General features: G+C 45.7%; 1 protein-coding gene across 1 annotated transcript; it reads right to left on the bottom strand.

The window, feature by feature from the left end:
* Window positions 1-11,452: 11,452 nt before the first annotated feature.
* Window positions 11,453-15,662, bottom strand: LOC119311797 (tRNA (guanine-N(7)-)-methyltransferase non-catalytic subunit wdr4-like). The gene is made up of 10 exons (XM_037587498.1): window positions 15,401-15,662; window positions 14,863-15,027; window positions 14,389-14,572; window positions 14,168-14,224; window positions 14,011-14,081; window positions 13,762-13,837; window positions 13,611-13,670; window positions 13,421-13,518; window positions 13,277-13,337; window positions 11,453-12,145 (listed from the first exon to the last, which is right to left on the bottom strand). The coding sequence occupies exons 1-10, from the start codon at window positions 15,532-15,534 to the stop codon at window positions 11,750-11,752; spliced, it is 1,302 nt and encodes a 433-aa protein (XP_037443395.1). The 5' UTR covers window positions 15,535-15,662; the 3' UTR covers window positions 11,453-11,749.
* Between the last annotated feature and the right edge of the window lie 3,933 nt (window positions 15,663-19,595).

Raw genomic sequence — 19,595 nt, forward strand, 5'->3', positions numbered from 1 at the left:
AGAAAATCATAGGAAATTCATAGGGTGCCGGAAAAATATGAAAACTTGCAGGCATGATGGCCCTGCCGATGAGTGCGTGTGGAAAAAGTTAGGGGTCCACCGTCTCAGTAAGAAAAGAGAACGCAGTTCGGGGCTGACATCGTTCATATCCGATCAGTGCGGGTTGCATGGGAGGCACGAGGTGGCACCCACGAAAAGTCACCCAAATTTGGGATGCAGTGGGCATGCCCATCTTAGGGCCCCACGCAAAAGTTGAACGAATTCGGACACCAAACGCACGTTGCGTCACGCCCGGTCAGTGTTTTTTGCGATTTTCGACCTGGAAAACCCTAGAAAATGCGCCGAGCGCCAGAAAAATACGCGAATTGGCGTGGGTGTTGTGGATGGTGATGGCAACGTGTGGAAAAAATGTCGTGGCGTTTGACGGAGAAGAAAAAGATTTTGGTGCAATTGGCGTGGGGGCCTACGTTCGTGTTGTTTATGGTGATGGCAACGTGTGGAAGAAAAAGTGTCGTGACGTTTGACGGAGTAAAAAAAATCATAGTTCGGAACCATATTTACAAAAAATTGTTTTCCATTTGAAATTAAAAAAATAAACAAAATTACAAAATAAACATATTTAATACTGTGATATGGCTCTACATAACTGCCCGGCAGTACACTGTCTGACAATGAACTGCCCGGGCAGTTAGGTAAAGTCATATCACAATATAAGATATGACCATGCAATGACTACCGGAGGCGGCTATATAAACTGGTGTGGACACCATCCGGCTGCCGAGGTGGGACTAAATTAGAATGGCTGCTGCATTGGCCGGCAGAGTGACAGTGCGCGACGCCGCGCGTGGGCCGGCCCATTGACTCTACGCGCGGTGCGGGGGCAGGGCCGGCGGGGGTGAGGACTAAAGTTTAGTCCCACCTCGCCCGCCGAACGACGCCGCGGCCGCCTTATATACCTGCCTCCCACCGGCCTTTCAAACTCTTCTGATTCCCGCCCCGTCCCGCCACTGCCCAGTTGACTGTGCTGCAGGCTGTAGCCGGGCCGAAAGGCCGGCCCTTTCGCCGCCCGGCTTGATCGGGCCGGACCGATTACGCGCAGTTGCGGCCTGCAACCGGTTGGGCTGCTTTTTTTAATCACTATTTTTTTTTGCCTTCTCGCGCGCTGAGGGACGCCACGACCGGCTTATATAGCCGCGTTCGTGCTCTTTGTTAGATTTAAAATAGCTAATACTAAAGAGATTTGACGTTACATACGTTCGTGATCTGAGGTTAAAAAAACATCGAAGATAATGGCTCTCTTTTTGAAGAATATGCATGATCCATGTGAACCTTCACAAGCTCTGAGCAGGTGAAGACTCACATCGATCCTGCATATCCTCCAAATAGAGTCCCACGAACTGAGATGTTTGTGCATTGACCGAAAGAAAACTATATAAAGGAGTCAACGGCGCGCCGGCTTAGCGATGTGGTATTAAACTACAATGCATGTTTTTAATAAATGCATCATGGGCCAGCCGGCGGTAGTTTGACGGGACGGGCCAAGTGGCCCACTATGGCGTGACCACGTCGATGACACCGTACGTGCGTGCATGGCATGGAAACCAAGCCGCCATTACCTCGCCCCAAGACCGCCTAGCCCCCGCCGCCTCCACGCGCATCCTCACCCGTCCCCGGTCCGACGGTCGCACCGCCGTGGCCGTCCAAACTCCCTTCCATGCCGGCCTGACGGCGGCCATCTACGCGCGCGACTTGGATCTCAGGCCCGGCCGTGCCGTCTAGGCAAATTCGCCGGCACCCTAAACCCTAGGACGGGCCGTCGGCCAGCGCGCTCGTGTGGGTAGAGGGCGTGCGGCTGCCACGACTAACCCACACCAGGTGGGGTTTGGCAACGGGGGCTGCCGGTGCTCGTCTAGACGCCAGAAGGTATGGTATTAAACCATATGTAATCTTTTTTGAATCTCGTAACTAGTTAGATAACTGGCATCTTATTTAGAATGCAAGAATTGGGAGATGTGTACTGCTCGGTTGAGAAGTGGTGTGAATTGGTGGAAAAATTCACACCCAGACAGCGCATGATGCTACGTGGCACAAGTTTGGACTGTATGTTGAGAATTCCTTCCGTGAAAATGAGGAAAAATTTATTGGAATTTATGATTACAACATATGATAGTACTAGAAAGCGATTTATTATTCGACCAAATACAGACGACATCAGTGTGCTTAATGAAGATGTTTATGACATATTCGGGCTACGTAACGAGGGTGATGATGTCAGTAGCATGATAGCAACAGTACAACTAGATGCCAAAAAATGGTTCCGAATCGGTTTCTAGACAAAAGAACAGGCCTAATCCTCATCGATGAGTTGATAAAAAATATTGTTGATACTCAGTCATATGATGATGATTTTGTGAGAAGGGCCGTATTGGTTCTTATGGGTACAGTCTTAGCACCACAATCCACCAAGTTTGTTCCTTATCGTTATTACAAAATGGTGGAGGACGTAAATTTTTGTTGAGACTCTCGCATCGTCAAAATGGTGGAAACGTGTTAAAAAAAGTAAGTCAAGTACTACTTTATAATTCATTCATGCGTTACGTAAATTTTTTATTATTTTTAACAACTGTAGCTGCATTGTTTTAGATCTGTTTGCATCGTCACCATATTCAATTCTGGCAAGTACTCTTAATATGACTCCGGATCACATAGAGGCAGCCAGAGTTTTTGTTGAGACTCTCGCATCGACAAAGAAGCATGCACACCGAACCGTGGTCGATATGCCGCCACCAGATGGGGACATATGCACGCCAGCTATGCTTCACGATGTCCTGAAGTTTAAATGGTTGAATGGCGCTGTAAGTATGACTTTGGTTTTAACAAGACTCTCATTTCAACTTCACAAGTTGATAGAAATTTTTTGTTTATGTATGCAGATAATCAATGCATATTGTAAACACCTACAACACCGTGATTTCTCTGACCGTTTCATATCAACAACGTGGTTCCCAAAATTTATGTTGGGTAGGGCTAGGGGAAAGACCAAGTCAATTAATGATTTAGAATCAGAACAAGTTACAAAGAAAGCAAAAGTCGTCGCAAGAGTAATGGATGAGTATTTCAGACGGGACAAGGTATTTCTTTCATATTTATTTGTTTTTGTTATTCATTACTATTTAATTGCGCTAACATCATTTGATTACTATATAGGCGTATTTTCCTATGCACGTTAATGATAATCATTGGATAACCATAGTGATGCACACCGTCAAGGAGGAGTTTCAAGTTCTTGACTCAAATTCTAAAGGCGCAATTAGCCAAAGAATTCGCAATATGATTGGCACCCTGGTACGCTAAAATTTTCACTCTCGCATTCAGAAAATTATTGAGTCATACATTAAATTCTGGTTTGTTAATTTCTTTCAGAGAGCTGAAATATCTAAAGATGTTATGGAGGCCAACTCTATTCTTGAATCAAAAAAATTTCCAGATGTCTCATCGTGGCCAATTAATGAGTATAAAATGCCGGCACAACATGATGGGTAAGTTAAATGAGTACAAGAAAGTGGATGCTATATCCTATGCTGATCACACATGTTTATTGCAGAGTGTCTTGTGGACTTTTTGTGATGTGGTGCATAAAATACTGGGACGGAGATCGCTGGACACATGAATTTGACCAGCAAGAGATTAATGAGTCAAGGCCACGTATTGTCGCGGAAATCATTTTTTCTGAGGTCAACAGATTAGAGAAAGTGAAGATGAAAATTGTTAAAATCATGGAGAAGGAGTAGGTATTAGCATTGGTAGGATTTTTGTCCCGTAGAAGGTTTCCCTACCATTGTTGGATACTTTGATCGATTGTAATGCGACATGGCACTGGGATAGATTTCGACAATTTTCCATGTTTTATTTATTTCTTTCGTAAGACACTACACATTTAAATGTGTGTGGGCAAATAATATTTTTCTGTCCTAAAATGTATCAGTTTGCCTCTGCGATATTACGGGCATGTTTGGTTCATGACTTAGCTAGCCACGCCAAAGGTGTGCTGTGCCACATCTTTCTATGTACACGTTTGGTTTTTTACTAAGGTTGGGCTTGCCACAGCTGGAAGAGGCTTTTGCTGTAGAAATTTGTGCCTAAGGTGTGGCGCTTGTTTTAGCCGCCACACTTTGCTGTAGAAATTTGCCCCTAAATGTAGTGTTGTTGTTGTTCCTACTCGCGGCGGTCATTTTTTATTAAAAAATATGCTCGCCGTCCTGAGTTGGTGCGGTGTGGATAAAACCTGCACAATATCCCACGTCGATTCTGGTGGCAGCAGCGGCGCTGGATCCGACGAATATTCCAGGCCGTGCGGTGGCCGCCCGCCGAGGCAGTTGCGGGCCCGCGCACTCCAGCTAGTGCGGGCTGGCGCCATTGGCAGTGCGCCACGCGCGGGTCTGCTGGCGCAGCACCCGGCCGACCGACAGGCGCGCACGTCTCGTCCCGCCCCAGCCAGCGGGCACATGCAACGATCCCGAGGGGGAATATGGCGATCTGTCGGCCCATAAACGACGCGCGTTGGGCGCGTCGGGCCGATCCTATTCGTGCGCGTTCTGCCGAGTAGGTTTAGTCCCACCTCGCCCGCGGAGAGACGCGCCGACCGGTTAACATACCCGCGTCTTCGCCTTCTCACAAGCTCGCTACAGAATATTAATGAATGCCCTGCTGTGCGCCGTGGCCTCCAGGCCCTCCACGCTCGCGGCCAGAAGGCGTTGTAGTTTACTGTCCGTGCGCGCAGCCGGCCACGGCTGGGTTTTTTTTTAAAAAAAATTGTCACATACATTAAATTTTAAAAATGTTCATAACTTGACTAAGCCATGACAGCAGTAACACATTCATACAAATATAATAAGTTTCACACATAAAAATATAAATCGCATGTCCTCATATAAATCGCATGTCTCATAACATTGAACAAGGTGGCATAAAAATTAACTCAAAGTGCCATGTCTATTATTCTTAAACAAATAAACTGAAAGTGGTAATGACTTTCATCGAACAAGGTGGTTTAAAGAATAAACTCAAAGTGCCATGTCTCTTATTCTTAAACAAATAAATTAAAATTGCCACTGCCTTCAATTGATTATGAATACTTCATCTTTATGCCCGGTTCTCTTTATGCCCGGTTCCTACATAACAAATTGTAAAGAACTCATCAGACAATTGTGAAGAGAGAACCAAAAAATAATTAAAATTATGGAAAACTTACTTTTCATTCTCAGGGCACGTTTGCCGTCTATGGCCCTCTCTCTTACAAATGCCACAAAGAGGACCGGGTTTTTTCTCAGAAAATGATATTGGTCTTCCATTTTTTGTAACATTTGGATCTTTCTTTGCCCGCCCTGTCCTGCTCTGTTTAGGGGCGCCCTTCGTGGAAACTTTCACGGGATCACCTATGACATCAACATGTTGTTCCGGCTGACGTGGCTCCTCATGCACATTTCTTGTACTACCAACGGCATCATCATCAGGGACCTTTTTCTTCGCTATTATATTCTGCAGACACTGCATCAACTCATCATAGACAAATGGATCATTTGAAGCAACATGAAAAGCTTCAGCTCCTGTCATACTGAGTTGACTATAGCGAGCACGCTGCTCTGCCCCTGTCCAACCACAGCCAAACAAGTCACTCTTTCGCTGTGCAGGCAGCCCACCTCTCGCAACTTTCGACATCCTCTTAAGGATGCAACACTTAGGTATTTTAGATATTTTGAGATGAACCAACACATACAAAATGTGCTTGCAAGGCAATCCTTTCCGAAGCATTCGTCCACAACTGCAGTCTATCGTATTTTCAGAGTTTTCAGCTCGATAATTCACGCTGAACTGAAATTTCCGGTTATTCCTCCATGTCACGATGAAGGTGTGGCAGTCAACTCCCACTAGCGTCTCAAAAATCTCAAGCTCTCCCATCTTCTTCAGATCTTGTTGAAGAATATAAAAATTGGAATGAGTGAATACTTTGGCGGCATGCTTCTCAATATCCTTATATTCTGTGACTGATGGTGGCAATGACTGATTTGAAACACAGTCATCATGCGCCTCGTTCTCACGTAGTCGGACTATGCAATTCTCATAATGCACAACTAGGTCAACAATAGTCATACCGCCGTCCAAGTGCAGGTGAAGACAAGAGTTAAGACTTTCACTCCTCTGATTACTGCGCATACCCAGAAAAAAACCATCTGACAGATATGATGCTGCCCACAGAGTCCTCTTCCTGTACATCCTACTCAACCACTCTTCTGTTTTATCAGTCTTCCATTTACGAACGAAAGCGTGTCATCTCGCCTCAAAGTTGGCTGGAGAGGTGGAGTAGTACAAGAGTGCCCTGAACTCACTTAGCGATTTGTAATTAAGGTGCTTCTGCATGTTTTTTTCCACGTGCCATGAGCAGAGACGGTGCAACACATCAACCAAAACCAACCGAATAGCTCGTATCATTGCAGCATCTCCATCTGTGATGATTGACCTTGGCTTTTTCTGACAATTGGCCTTCAGGAATGTCTGGAGCAGCCACACATATGTCGCTTCGGTCTCATCGGACACAATGGCACAACCAAAAACTGTGGTGCAACGGTGATTGTTTACACCAACAAAGGGGATGAATGGCATACCGTATCTGTTCATCTTATATGTGTTGTCGAACACCGTGACATCTCCATACAGTTGATAGTCCCGCCGCGACTGTGCATCGCACCAGAACATGCTCTTCAAACGACCCTTCTTATCAAGCACGTACTCAAAGAAAAACTCTGGATCCTTCTCTTTTCTGCTCCTCATAATCCCAATTGCCGTGTTAGCATCACCCTTCGCAATCAACTTCATTTTTTCTCGGCAACATAGGTTGTACACGTCTCATCTCAGAAACCCACACTTATCATATGAGCCATACCTGCTAATGAAGTTGTCAACGATGATATGCTTTCTGATCCCAGCTCCTTCCATCGCCAAGATCTCAGCTATCTGGTGATCTCCCATCACTCGATGTGACCGCAGAAATATCACCTCATCTGGTCTAGCCAACAAATGGTTGTGATCATCCATAAAAGTTGCCACGAACCAAACTCCACGTCCTTTGTCCAACTTCACGACTAAATGTGCGCCACACTCGCAACGAGTCTCTGGTCTTAGCCTGCGGGTACGGCCCTCCGGGTTTAAAAATTTACTGCGACGCTTTCCTGCCCTCGAGCAAACGTATCTCCTATACCGAACAGTGGTTGAAAGTCCTTTTCCTCGTTTCACCTTATCTTTTCTGATACTAAATCCACGGTATTTGGCATAGTTATTATAGAACATGTGAGCCTCCCATTGTGATGCAAATGTCATACCCATAACCTTCAACTGTGTCTCCAGCGCACGTTGCTGGATTTCAGCTTCCTCAATGTCCATATTAGCTCCATCCTCATGCTCATCTCCATCTTCACCACTCCAACCATCAAAGTTAGCCTACAATATTCCACATAAGCAAGTGTAAGTTGTCATTACCAACTATTTATTATTCAATGACATCTTAAATTTTGGACCGAACCTGGCTTATGTTATCCCCGAAAGATTCAACACCATGATTTTCCTCGTTGTGAACGTCAATATCCTCCTGCACATAAAAAAATCATATACACGTGTAAGTACAATATGGTTCTTCATCCGACAAAAAGAATGTACAAGACACTTACGTTTTCACTACAAGCACCCTCCTCCTTCTTTTCAAAATCCTCCTCAGGTAAATTATTGTACGACGACAAGGATTCATTGTCGCTGCCATCATCATCATCTTTACTATCATTACCATTCGTATGATCAACACTATCGCTACCATCCCACTCACTCGTGTCCAAAAGCAGATCCGTAAATCCAGTTTCTTTATCCATTAAATGATCTCTCAACCTACACTGCAATATTATAATAAAAATTGATCTATCAATTTTAAATCAAATTAAATGTACTACGATCATACAGATGAGAAATTCTTATCTAACAAGAGATTGCACATAATTATTTACAGATTCAATTTTTTTGACGAACTAGAAGGCTTACATGGCATGCACGTGCACTTCGGCCCGCCTGGCGTGGCTGCGGACGGCGAGGACGTTGCCGGAGAGGTTGATCACGGAGTTGCGGGCGGCGACGGCGTCCACGTAGGCCACGTCACCGCGACGACCTGCACGGAGGCGACATCACGTACGGCGGGCGACTCGAAGATCTGTCCGCGCCGGCCAGATCCCGGGTGAAGACGGGGAGAAGGCGGCGATCGGCCGAACGGGAAGACGTTGGAATTGGCAGCGTGATCACGTCTAGATCGGCGGGGAAAGGCGGCTATCGGCGGGTAAGGGCGGCGATCGGCGGGGCGGGGCGACGTTGGAATGGGCCGCGTGATCAGCGCAGGTCGTGGGTTTTTTTTTCGCTCGACGGCGAAAGGGTAGTTGCGAGCCAGCCGTATCGGCTCGAGCCGTGCGCTCGGCTCTACCTGTATGGGTACGCCGCATACGGCGCGGGATACGTTAAGCACCGTATGCCCAAAATGCCCTTATACGTTAAGCGCGGGGGGTGTACCGAAGCAGACCTCTTTGTCAGTACATTTCTTTCTTGTACCCTTGTCTTCTCATGGTACAACGCGCCGCCGAGGACCCGTGATCTGGAGGTGTTTGCAGGCCAAGCAGGGCTACTTCTTGATCTTCTTATCGTTCCGACCCCTCTTCCTCTCCTCCCGCCTCTCCTCCGAGTAGTTCTTCTTCACCAGCATCTTGTCCATCGAGACTCTGAGGGCGGTGAGCACCGCGGCCAGCACCTCCTCCTTCTTTGATGCGTCAAGGCTTCTCTGCAGCGCCAGCAGAAGTTTCTCTCCATGTGGTACTTCGCTGTCCTCCAGGATTGCGGGTCGGCTGAGGCTGATAGATCCTTCTGGAACCGGGGGATGATTCTGACACGGGTTAATAAGTGGGATGATGCCTGGTTTGGCATGTTTGATGCGCCCATGACGGAGGCCCTCCGTGGGGGTGGTGCTGGCGCTGATCTGGCAGTGCGGCGACGGCCGAAAAAACGAAACAGCCTCGTGGTTGTGCGCCCCCTTGCGGCCGGTGCTCCACCACACCATGGCTGCCGGCGGCCGGCGAGCTCGAGGAAGGGAGGGGAGAAGTAGGGTTTGCGGTCGAGTTTCGATGAGGCAGCAGGACTGGAGTGGGAGCGTGGACTATGACCGGTCCACGACTTCCCATTTAAAAAGAACAGCGAGCACTCGCCTGAACGGATGACAGGTGGGGCCGATCATGTGTGCACAGTTAATTTAGGTGGTGGGAGGTAGGTGGCCATCTGCCACGCGGCACCGATGCGGACGAGAGGCGTGTCCATTCGCTGTCCGCCTGGACCCAAACCGGGCGCATATTTGCGCTGGAAATGGGTCGGGCCGGACACAAAACAGACAAGATGGGTTTAGGCCGTCGCGCGCTGGGCCGTGGGGTTTGTTCTTTTTGCCCCAAACGGACATGGCCGAACGGGATGAGGCCGTGCTCTGTAGTTGGCCTTGGAGTAAATTTAGTAGTGACCAATTGTCATAACAACTGCCAATACGATCTTTGTCACGTACGTTGAGGCGACAGATGATCATTGCACGAAACGTTTCACGTCGCGAGGTGAACCTTGTTCTCGCCGCCATCATATCGGTGGGCATGTCACGATATAGGGACGACGTTACGGGACACAGGGAATCCTCCAGGGCAACTCTAACAGAATCATCATATTGAACAAATCATCGTAATAACTTCTAATACGATCGTTGTCACTAGACCTGGCCATTGGCAGGCCGGCCCAGCCCGACCTTGTCCACAGGCCGGGCTCGGGCCTAGATTTCAAGCCCGATGGCCGGGCTGGGCCTAGGCCCGTCGTATTCACACGTTAACGAAGAGGCCCGGCGGGTTTTTAGCGTGATGGGCTAGGCTCGGGCCTGATTTTTGAGCCCGACGGTGTGGTCGGACTTGGGCCTGGGTTTTTTTCATCGGGTTTTGATAGGCTCGGCCCGACAGATGGCCAGGTATAGTTGTCACATACGCCGAGGGGATACATGATCATTGCACGGAAGCGCTTCGGGTCACGAGGCGAGCCTTGTCCTCGCCGCCGTCGTATCGGAGGTCATATCACGGCAAATGGACGATGGCGGGGGGAGATGGAGCGCTCTCGCTCACGACCTCCCTACCGGCCGTCAGTCGAGATCACGACGACAAATTAGCAGTCAGGGAGGGAGCGCAGTTCGTTCAGGCTCCCGGCAATTCGATGCGTTCCCAGGACGAACTCGTTTGATTACAGAGGGAGTATACAGTAATTATTGCACGATGATGATGATGATACTTGCGGTTTTCTTGGACCGGCGACTTGGATCGGATTGAATCCAATCCAGTTTTGTAATGACAAGCTGACATTTTCAAGTCGCGGCTCTCACAAGTCACGACAGTTAGGAACTGCAGATTGACAGACATCATGAAGCGCGCAGTCAGCAGCCGTCATGAGGTCACTAGAAAATGGTTGCCAAACCTACCCGTACAGTTTTGTCAATGCATTTCTGCCGCCAGTGCTTACGGGCCAGCCACTACGAGTACTGGAGAGAGGGACCAGCCCAGCCGGCGATATAAATCAGACGCAACACTCAAGATGTCGATTAAATAAAAGGCGCAACCATGCGCTTTGGGTTCATGATTGCAAGAACTGTTGCAATGAAATGAAGAATAAATTCCCGGGGTCCCTGATTACTACCTCCGTTTTAGTTTACAAGTCCTACGCGTATACCTAGGTTACCAATTTTATCACCCTAATATAAACTATATAATACAAAAATTATACCTTTTGAAAGTAGAAACTCCGAAGTTTATGTTGGTATATTTTTTGTAATATATGACTTGTATTAGGTTGGTCAAATTGACGACCTAGGGGTACGCGCACGCCCTCTAAACTGAGAGAGAGGTAGTAGCACCTTTCGTCTGGTCCTGGGCAACAAGTTCTGAACCCCCAATTTTTTTTTCTGAACTCCCTGAACCCTGATGTACTTGATGAAGACAAACAGGCGATCACCGGAAAATATTCTTCTCTGTTTGAGAGCAAGACACGGCATGTGCGGCAGCCCGCTCGCTCGTCCCAGCTCTTCGCAGAAACGCCAACAGGCAGGCGCGTCACGTTGAGAAGATCATTGAACGGAAGCTCTTGCGAAAGCGAAAAGGGCCACGAAGAACGTTGTCATCACCGCCATCATGTCGGAGATCATGTCACGGCAAAGGGACGACGGCCAGGGCCGGGCGTCCTCCCATGCCATCAGTCGACTAGATGGCGACGGCGATGCAATCAGTGAGGACGCAGTTATTAGAGTTGCAGCATTTCTCCAAGAACGAACTCTTCTGACACTTGGTAATTATCACACGATTGCTATCTTGGAGCAGCGATAGATTAAACCCAATTCACACCACTTGGTGTAGGACCAACTCCAATTTCGTGTAAGACAGAATTATCATTCGAAGCCACAGCTCACAAATCACAAAAAAAGAAACAAAAAAAAATTGTGGCATTTCGACTGAAGCCGCTATAGCATAAGCAGTCTCCATGCCATGGGTCACAAGAAAATGGTTGCTGAACCTACTTGTGCATTCCTTCCTTGTGCTCTGAGCTTTTCATGGTACAACATAGAGGACCTCTAATTTGACGGTGTTTTGCAGGCCGAGCAGAGCTACTTCTTGATCTTCTTATCATTCCGGCCCCTCTTCCGCTGCTCCCGCCTCTCCTCCGAGTAGTTCTTCTTCACCAGCATCTTGTGCATCGACACTCTGAGGGCGGCGAGCACCGCGGCCAGCACCTCCTCCTGCTTTGAGGCGTCAAGGCTTCCCTGCAGCGCCAACAGAAGCTTCTCGCCATGTGGTACTTCGCTGTCCTCCAGGACCGCAGGGTCGTGGTCAGCCGAGGCTGATAGATCTTTTTGGAACCGGGGGATGATTCTGACACGGGTTAATAACTGGGAGGCGGCCTGGTTAGGCATGTTTGATGCGCCCATGACGGTCCACAGGAGATCATCGGATGAGCTGTAGGCTAAGCTAGTGGGGATGTAGCTCTTTTCCGTTGTAATCACCTGCAAAGGGGCATGAGGCATAAGCTTGCTAACACCGCATAGAATAGGTAGATGATTTGTAAACAACTCTGGAAACAAGAGATTATTAGGTTGCGAGTCAACTAGAAAACGGGCAATGCACACTACCAAAACACAGCTGGCCTTTGCAATAGCATGATGATGTCAAGAGCTTGTTGACGCATGGAGGATGCACACACCCAAAATTACCAGTAAGCAGACCGAGGATGCATCGAGATGACAAGAGATATGTATTAACCATCAAATCTTCCAATTTATCTGACTAGTTACTAATTAGCAGGCCTGGTAAAACTGCTCCAGATCATTCTTAACTAGATTCAGTAACAAACTCTATTTTTTGTGAAAAAACTGCAACATACAGTCTCATGGTCGGGTACGGCAGAGGAACTAGCAATAGCCATAGCAACCAGCCCAACTGATGGATTGTTAGCCATATCACGTAACCCTTTTAGTTAAAAGTGTTATACAAGATTGTTAGGCCTGAGGATACAGTCTATTTAAGGGATTTGACTGAATGTTTCACTGGCAGGCAACACCAAAGACAAAAGTACATCCCTCTGTTGTCACGTCCTGGCCCTCAGTACAGTAGTTAACAAAACGAGCTCAGGCTTATCACACACTTGTATCAGTTATTTTAACTGCTAAGGCATGTGCTAGGCTTTGTAGCTAGTGAAATAAGTACTGTATGATATAACTAGCTACAGGCTAATACCTCTCCAAGACACTAAAGCCTTGTTCGGTTAATCCTCCTCCCAAGGGGATTGGAGAGGATTGAAGGGGATTTTAGGGGATTTAATCCCCCTAAATCCCTGCCAATCCCCTTCAAATCCACCAACCGAACAAGGCCTAAACAGGTATGAAAACCTTTTCTGGAACCAAGGTCTGGCAAGTGAATAGCGTAGGCATTTAGCCTTCAAGAAATCAACACCGAGCTATTGATCAGCATAAGACTAACTACTAGAAATATCATTTTAAAACAAGATTCTGTTGATGCTCTTGTATCTGAATCAGTTGCCTTGAAAAACATTATCAATAAAGTTGCTCTGAAAAACATGAAAATTGCTTGCCAAAGAGATGTACCTTTTAAATCAAAAAAGAAAAAGAGAGATGTACCTTTAGAAAAGATAACTTCTTTGCTACGAGATCGCATGCTAAGAGCATTATGCCATTCAAACTGCAGTGCTTAAAAAGAACCCTAAGTTACTGACGAAATAAACTTCATTACATGTTGAACAGACAACCGTCACTCAATCTTACCTTTGAATAGCTACAGCAACCAGTGAGTCATCATTTGTCACACACAAGTCTGCAATGGCTAGATTGCTATCTTCAGTTTCATCTGGCTGTTCTCCCACCTGCAAGTAGTTTTAAGAACTAATTAGCTACAGAAAAACTTGAAATTTTGTGAACAGACATAAAGCTTGAGACAATATTATCCAGCTTTTACCTTGTCTTTGACTTCATATGTATCAAGGAGGCAGCCATTTATGTAGTCCCATAACCGAACCTTAAACAGATAAAAGGGAACAACATCATGAGAAGTTTTGGCTAAGTTTATAGCGACAACATGCCAGATTCTAAACTGAATATGTACACACAGTTGAATCACCGCCTCCAGATAATAGAAAGCTTGATCCTCCTGAAAGGCTTGTGAAGGCAATGGAAGAAACGAATCTGCATGGGTAGTCACCTCAATTATCAAATACATTAACCACTATGTTGCAACATTTAGCTGTGAAACTACAGCAATTGGGATCATGATCAACAAAATTCAAAGTTATGTAGACATGGTAGGAACATTAACTGTAAAAAATGAACAAAAAGATGACAAAGTGAACTGAACATACTCTGTATGTCCAAGGCAAAAGCTCTGTATTTGGGGAGCCCCTTTTACAGGATCCTTTGGGAATGATGTAACCTACAAAAATAATTACATGAGTAAGATAAATAACTCAGAATTATGCCCCACCAAGGCGATTACTGCGAAGTACAGAAGTTCCATACTCGAATTTTGAAGTCCCGATCAGCAGTGGCAATGAACCGTCCATCTGGTGAGAATTTCTACATTCACAAATAAATGATATAAGTAAGCATGGTTATATTCGACATGAACAGAAAAAAACACTGAACTATGACAGTGACAGTCAGACATACAGGCTTACTGATCAATATATAGGAGGCACAAATAAATCCACATGGTGCATAAGGTGAAAATTTGTCCATACCATGCTAGTAATAATACTGCAGTAGTGACCATAAATTGAGACAGGTTTGTTATCATCAGATGACACCTGCCCTCCGCCATGTTCCCCCACAGTAACTAACCAAATGACACCAAACTTATCTGCAAATGTTACATACAGGCCATCTTTGCTAATAGCAACTGCGCTAACCCTCTTTTCAGAAGTTCTGCAGAAGCAAAAATATTGCAAAATAAATCATATGTATGCTCAGCAAATTTAGTAGTGCTAACAACAACACAACAATAAACATACTCACTATTCAATCACCAATTTCATTGCAACTATTGACCTAATACAAGTAAAATAAAAGGCTACTACTGAAAGGTAAGGAGAGGGTTCTCATACACCATATAACACAGCGACACTTATAGACTGAACAAATGCAAAATAACAGGTCCACTGTTTGGTGTCTTCATCGTGTTAGCAAGATTGAGTGAGAAAAAAAGCAGCACTCACATAGTCTGGATGCAGCGCCACGAGTCAGTCTTCCAGATCTTAACAAGCTTATCATCGCCCGCAGATGCGAACAAGGCACCATCAACACTGAACGAAATTGCTCTAATAGCATCTGAATGAGAACAACCGCCAGAATCATCTGACAACGAAACTGCACAACCACCCCTGGATGCACACAAAAAATAAATCATCATTTGCATTGCTCGTCAAGCAAACTGCATTAAAATAAAACTTTACACCTGAGAAATAAGCATATGTATTAGACAGTACAAAACTAAGCACCTGAGCTTTTACAAAATAGACAGCAGGAACGTTTTAGACATCTAAAATTCAGTAGTCATTCTTCCACACATAAGACATATGAAACCAAACTACTGTCTGTACAAGATAAGCACCTGACTCGGCTCAAAAGCGCATTTACCCCCAATCTCCACAAAAATCTAGCGATACTGCAGTCGAAACACGAACTTCGCTACACACAGGGCCCGACCGAGGTTATGCAGGAAGCCGCACCGCAGGCGAAGAGAGCAATCCTTACTTGAGATCGAACACGCGGAGCTCGGGCCCGACGGCGACGGCGACGGAGTGGCCGAGCGGGTGGGCGGCGACGAGCGCCGGCGCGAACTCGCCCGCGCCGCTCACCTCCGCCTCCTCGACCGCTGCGTCCTCCATGGCGGCAAAGCAGCGGCGAGCGTGGATTCGCTGTCGGGTTCGAATCCAGCGCGAGGCGCGGGAGGCGGGGGAGGGAGGTCGGGAGTGGGGAAATTGCTAGGGTTTATGGCTGGCTCTTCGTGGGACCCAGCGACCAGTCTCACCTAGGAGATTTTTAGGGGAATGTCAAGAGTGTTTGGAATTGGAACCTGGGGACGTAGATGGAGCCCAAACCCATAGTCTACTGGGCCTCAGCAATGACTGAGATGCTTGGTTTGGGGCTAAAAGGGCGGATCCTACCTATATGGCGCGCAGGATGGGGCGTGAGGTCCCTCAGTTTTTTTTCTTTTTTCTTTTATTTATGTTATTTTCTGTTTTATTCTCTTATTTTTTATTTCTTCTTTCAGCTCCGTTTTTTCTTCTTTGTCTTTATTTTTTTTATCATTTTTGATGTTTTCAAATACTGAACAATTGTTGTCACTGAATTCAAAAAATGTTCATCTAATTCAAAAAATGTTCATGAAATTCAAAATTGGTTCATCGTAATTTAAAAAAATGTTCATCAAATACAAAAAATGTTCATTCAGTTTCCAAAAATTTCATCCGATTTTCAAAAAAGTGTTTTTAATTGAGAATCTGTTCATCAAGTTCAAAAAAAATGTTCATCATATTCAAATTTTGGTCACGTAATGTTTGAAAATGTTCATCCATTTTTTAAAAAAATCATCCTATTTTTTCGGAAATGTTCTTGAATTGAGAATTTGTTAATCAAGTTCAAAAAGTTCATCAAATTCAAAAAACATTCATCAGATAAAACAGGTTCATCAATATCCAAATTCACGAACATTTTTAAAATCATGAACATTTTTTCAAATTTGCGAACACTATTCAAATTCAGGAAGTTTTTTGGCTCCACAAACCTTTTTTGGAATTCGCATTTTTAAAAATTTAGAAAAGAAAAAAGGAAAAAAGAAAACAAGGAAATAGGGGGCTCCCCGCTGCCGCTCATGGGCCGGCTCCAAAATGGGCGCAAGCGTCCGCTCCCCGGCACGTGTTGCGCCATATAGGAGCACCCGGCTAAAAGGTTGCTACCCAAGCAAAAACAAAACTGGCCAATATTTGTCACTTTTCCTTGATGGCGTAAAAGAATGGTAGGCAGCCAATTAGTAGCTAAAGTTTGCTTTAGATAAAGCAGCCACTTTTAACCCACTCATTGTTCTCAAATAGATTAATATTTTATAAACACACGCATTCTTTGGTTAGTCATATTTAAAAAAATGAGTATTTTAATTAGTTATTAGTACAACAAGCAGGTTAATATTGCACAAAATAGTTTTTTTATTTTACTGAAACTATTCCTAAAACTAGACTAGATCTTTTTTACATGTATGGATTCTCTTAGCTTACATGCATATTTTTTTTAGTTTGTGAAACATATTTCAAAAAATAAACTCGATGTGTTGTTTAGATACTCTATCATAGACTTTTTTTGTCATCAGTGAAAAATTAAAAATCATTCTTGTTTAGTTTATATAGTATAAACATAGATAAATATATGTTAAATAAAATGAATTTGAAACATGTAACTCCCCCGCTCTCCTGTCAAAATCAGTGAATGAAGGAAGCTTGAGAGGAGTGACCATCTGCCGTGGTGCACCGGTGATATCTCACCTTTTATTTGCGGATGATACTTTGCTGTTTTTTGAAGCTTCTGGCCAGCAAGCGGACATTGTTAAAGGTTTGTTGAACACTTATTCCTCGGCGACGGGTAGCCCGAGAAGTGTTCCATCCTTTTCTCTGGAAACTGTAATGCGTCAGTGGTGGAGGAAATCAATATATCTTGGAGGTGCAGCAACAAGTGTTCGAACCAAAATACCTCGGTTTGTCGGTACCTGAAGGTAGAGCGCATAAGGGCCAGTTTGAGACCCTTCAGGACAGGCTAAGAAAAAGGCTAATTGATTGGAGTGAACAATATGTTTCTGTTGGGAACAAGGAGATCCTCATCAAGGCCGTGGCACAAACAATCCCAACATACGTTATGAGTGTGTTCCGACTTCCTGCTTCGGTGTGTGATGATCTTACAAAGATGATGAGGCAGTATTGGTGGGGGATGGAGAACGGGAAGATGAAGATGGCATGGCTTAGCTGGGAGAAGATGATGCTTCTGAAGGCTATGGGAGGTATGGGATTTCGTGATATAAGGGCCTTTAATCAAACTTTGTTGGCCAAGCAGGCTTGGCGTCTCCTGGACAGCCCGGATAGCTTGTGTGCTCGCTTGTTGAAGGCTAAATACTACCCAAGGGGGGATTTATTGGACACAGTATTCTCAGCTAGTTCTTCGGCGGTGTGGAAAGGTATTGTTCACGGACTTGATCTTGTGAAGAAAGGCATTATATGGCGAGTAGGTAATGGTACTCTCATTAAAACATGGAGAGATGCTTGGATCCTTAGAGGACATAATTTCCGGCCAGTAACTCCGAAGGGGAATTGTCGATACAATTGGGTGGCTGACTTCTTGGATGAGCATGGTGCATGGAATGTGCAACGGCTCAGGGAACACTTTTGGGACTTGGATGTGCGGGAGATTCTTAAGATTCGCACATCTCCTAGGAATGAGCAGGACTTCATCGCGTGGTTCCCTGAAAAAAGTGGACATATTACTGTCCGAAGTGCTTACCATCTCGCAACGGAAGTTCAGCATTCGGTACACTTGAGTTCCTCCAGTGGCAACCCCTCCGGACGGAGGCCTATCTGGCAGCGTATTTGGAGTTCCCAAGTTCCGTTGAAAATGAAGATTATTGCTTGGAAGGCTGTTTTCGGGTGCCCTTGCTACAAATGAGTGCAAGAAATATAGACACATCTCAATTTAGAGATGGATGTCCGTTATGTGGGAGAGAGAAGGAGACGAGCTTCCATGCTCTTGTCTCATGTGATCATGCGAGCATAATTTGGACACACATGAGGCTGGTATGGCGTCTTCCTAGCAATGCTGTCTTACAAGACACATGACATGACTGGCTGTTAAATGTTCTTGCGAACTGCGACGATCAAATGAGGGATTGCACGATCATGATGATATGGCGAATTTGGTCTTTGCGCTCAGACCTCACTCATGGCAAGGAGGCTCCCCCGTTGTCGGCGACGTCAGACTACCTCCAGAGTTACATGAACTCCCTCAACCTATGTGGCAGATTTTCAACGGAAGAAATTCTTAAGGGGAAGATGCCGATGGTGCAGGAGGCTCCACCCTTTGGCTTGGCCGCGGCCGCCGGCTGAATTCGTTGCCCTCTCGGTGGACGGTGCTTTCATGCAAGAGGACGGGTCTGCTGCGGCGGGTATGATCCTTCGGCGTCAGGATGGCAGTGTAATCTTTGCAGCATACAGGTGTATATTCAATTGCAACGATGCGTTGGACGCGGAACTGCATGCGATCATGCAAGGCATGGCACTGGCCGTGCAACATTGTTCCATGCCAATTGTTGTGCAGTCAGACTCAGCATCGGCGTTGGCAGCATTGACTGGGGAGAGCTTAACCAGGTCAGCTTATGGACACTTGGTGACGGAGATCAAGCATCATATGAAGACTCGGGAGTTTGTTCCATCAAAAATCAAGCGTGAGCAAAATAGGGTAGCACATCAGTTGGCATTGTATAGTCGTACGAAGTTCGCTACTGCTGTATGGCTAGGGAGAAGCCCTCCTCGTATCGAGGATTTGGTGCCTCTTGATTGTAGCCCTATGCATATGGAATAAAACTCTCTTTCTATCGCAAAAAAAAAAAAAAAAACTCCCACGCAAAAAAAAAAATCCATGTAACTTTGAACTCACGAGTTATGTCTTACAACAGTGTGTGCCCGTACGTGGCCGCGGATCCTCATCTATTCTTTTCTCAGTGAACTTTTTCGCTTTAAAACTATCTAGTTGCATCATTGATGCAGTGCCATCTTATCTAATCAACACTTTAGCTGTAGATAAGTTCCACGTACGCAGGAAGAAAAGATAGATATCCACGAGAGGACGTGAGAGCCGGCCAGCGTTCCCGAATGGAGGTAGACGCCTGCTCGAGCTCGACCATACGAACCGT

Source organism: Triticum dicoccoides, chromosome 5B (assembly GCF_002162155.2).
Source record: "Triticum dicoccoides isolate Atlit2015 ecotype Zavitan chromosome 5B, WEW_v2.0, whole genome shotgun sequence".
In the NCBI taxonomy this organism is placed as follows: Eukaryota; Viridiplantae; Streptophyta; class Magnoliopsida; order Poales; family Poaceae; genus Triticum; species Triticum dicoccoides.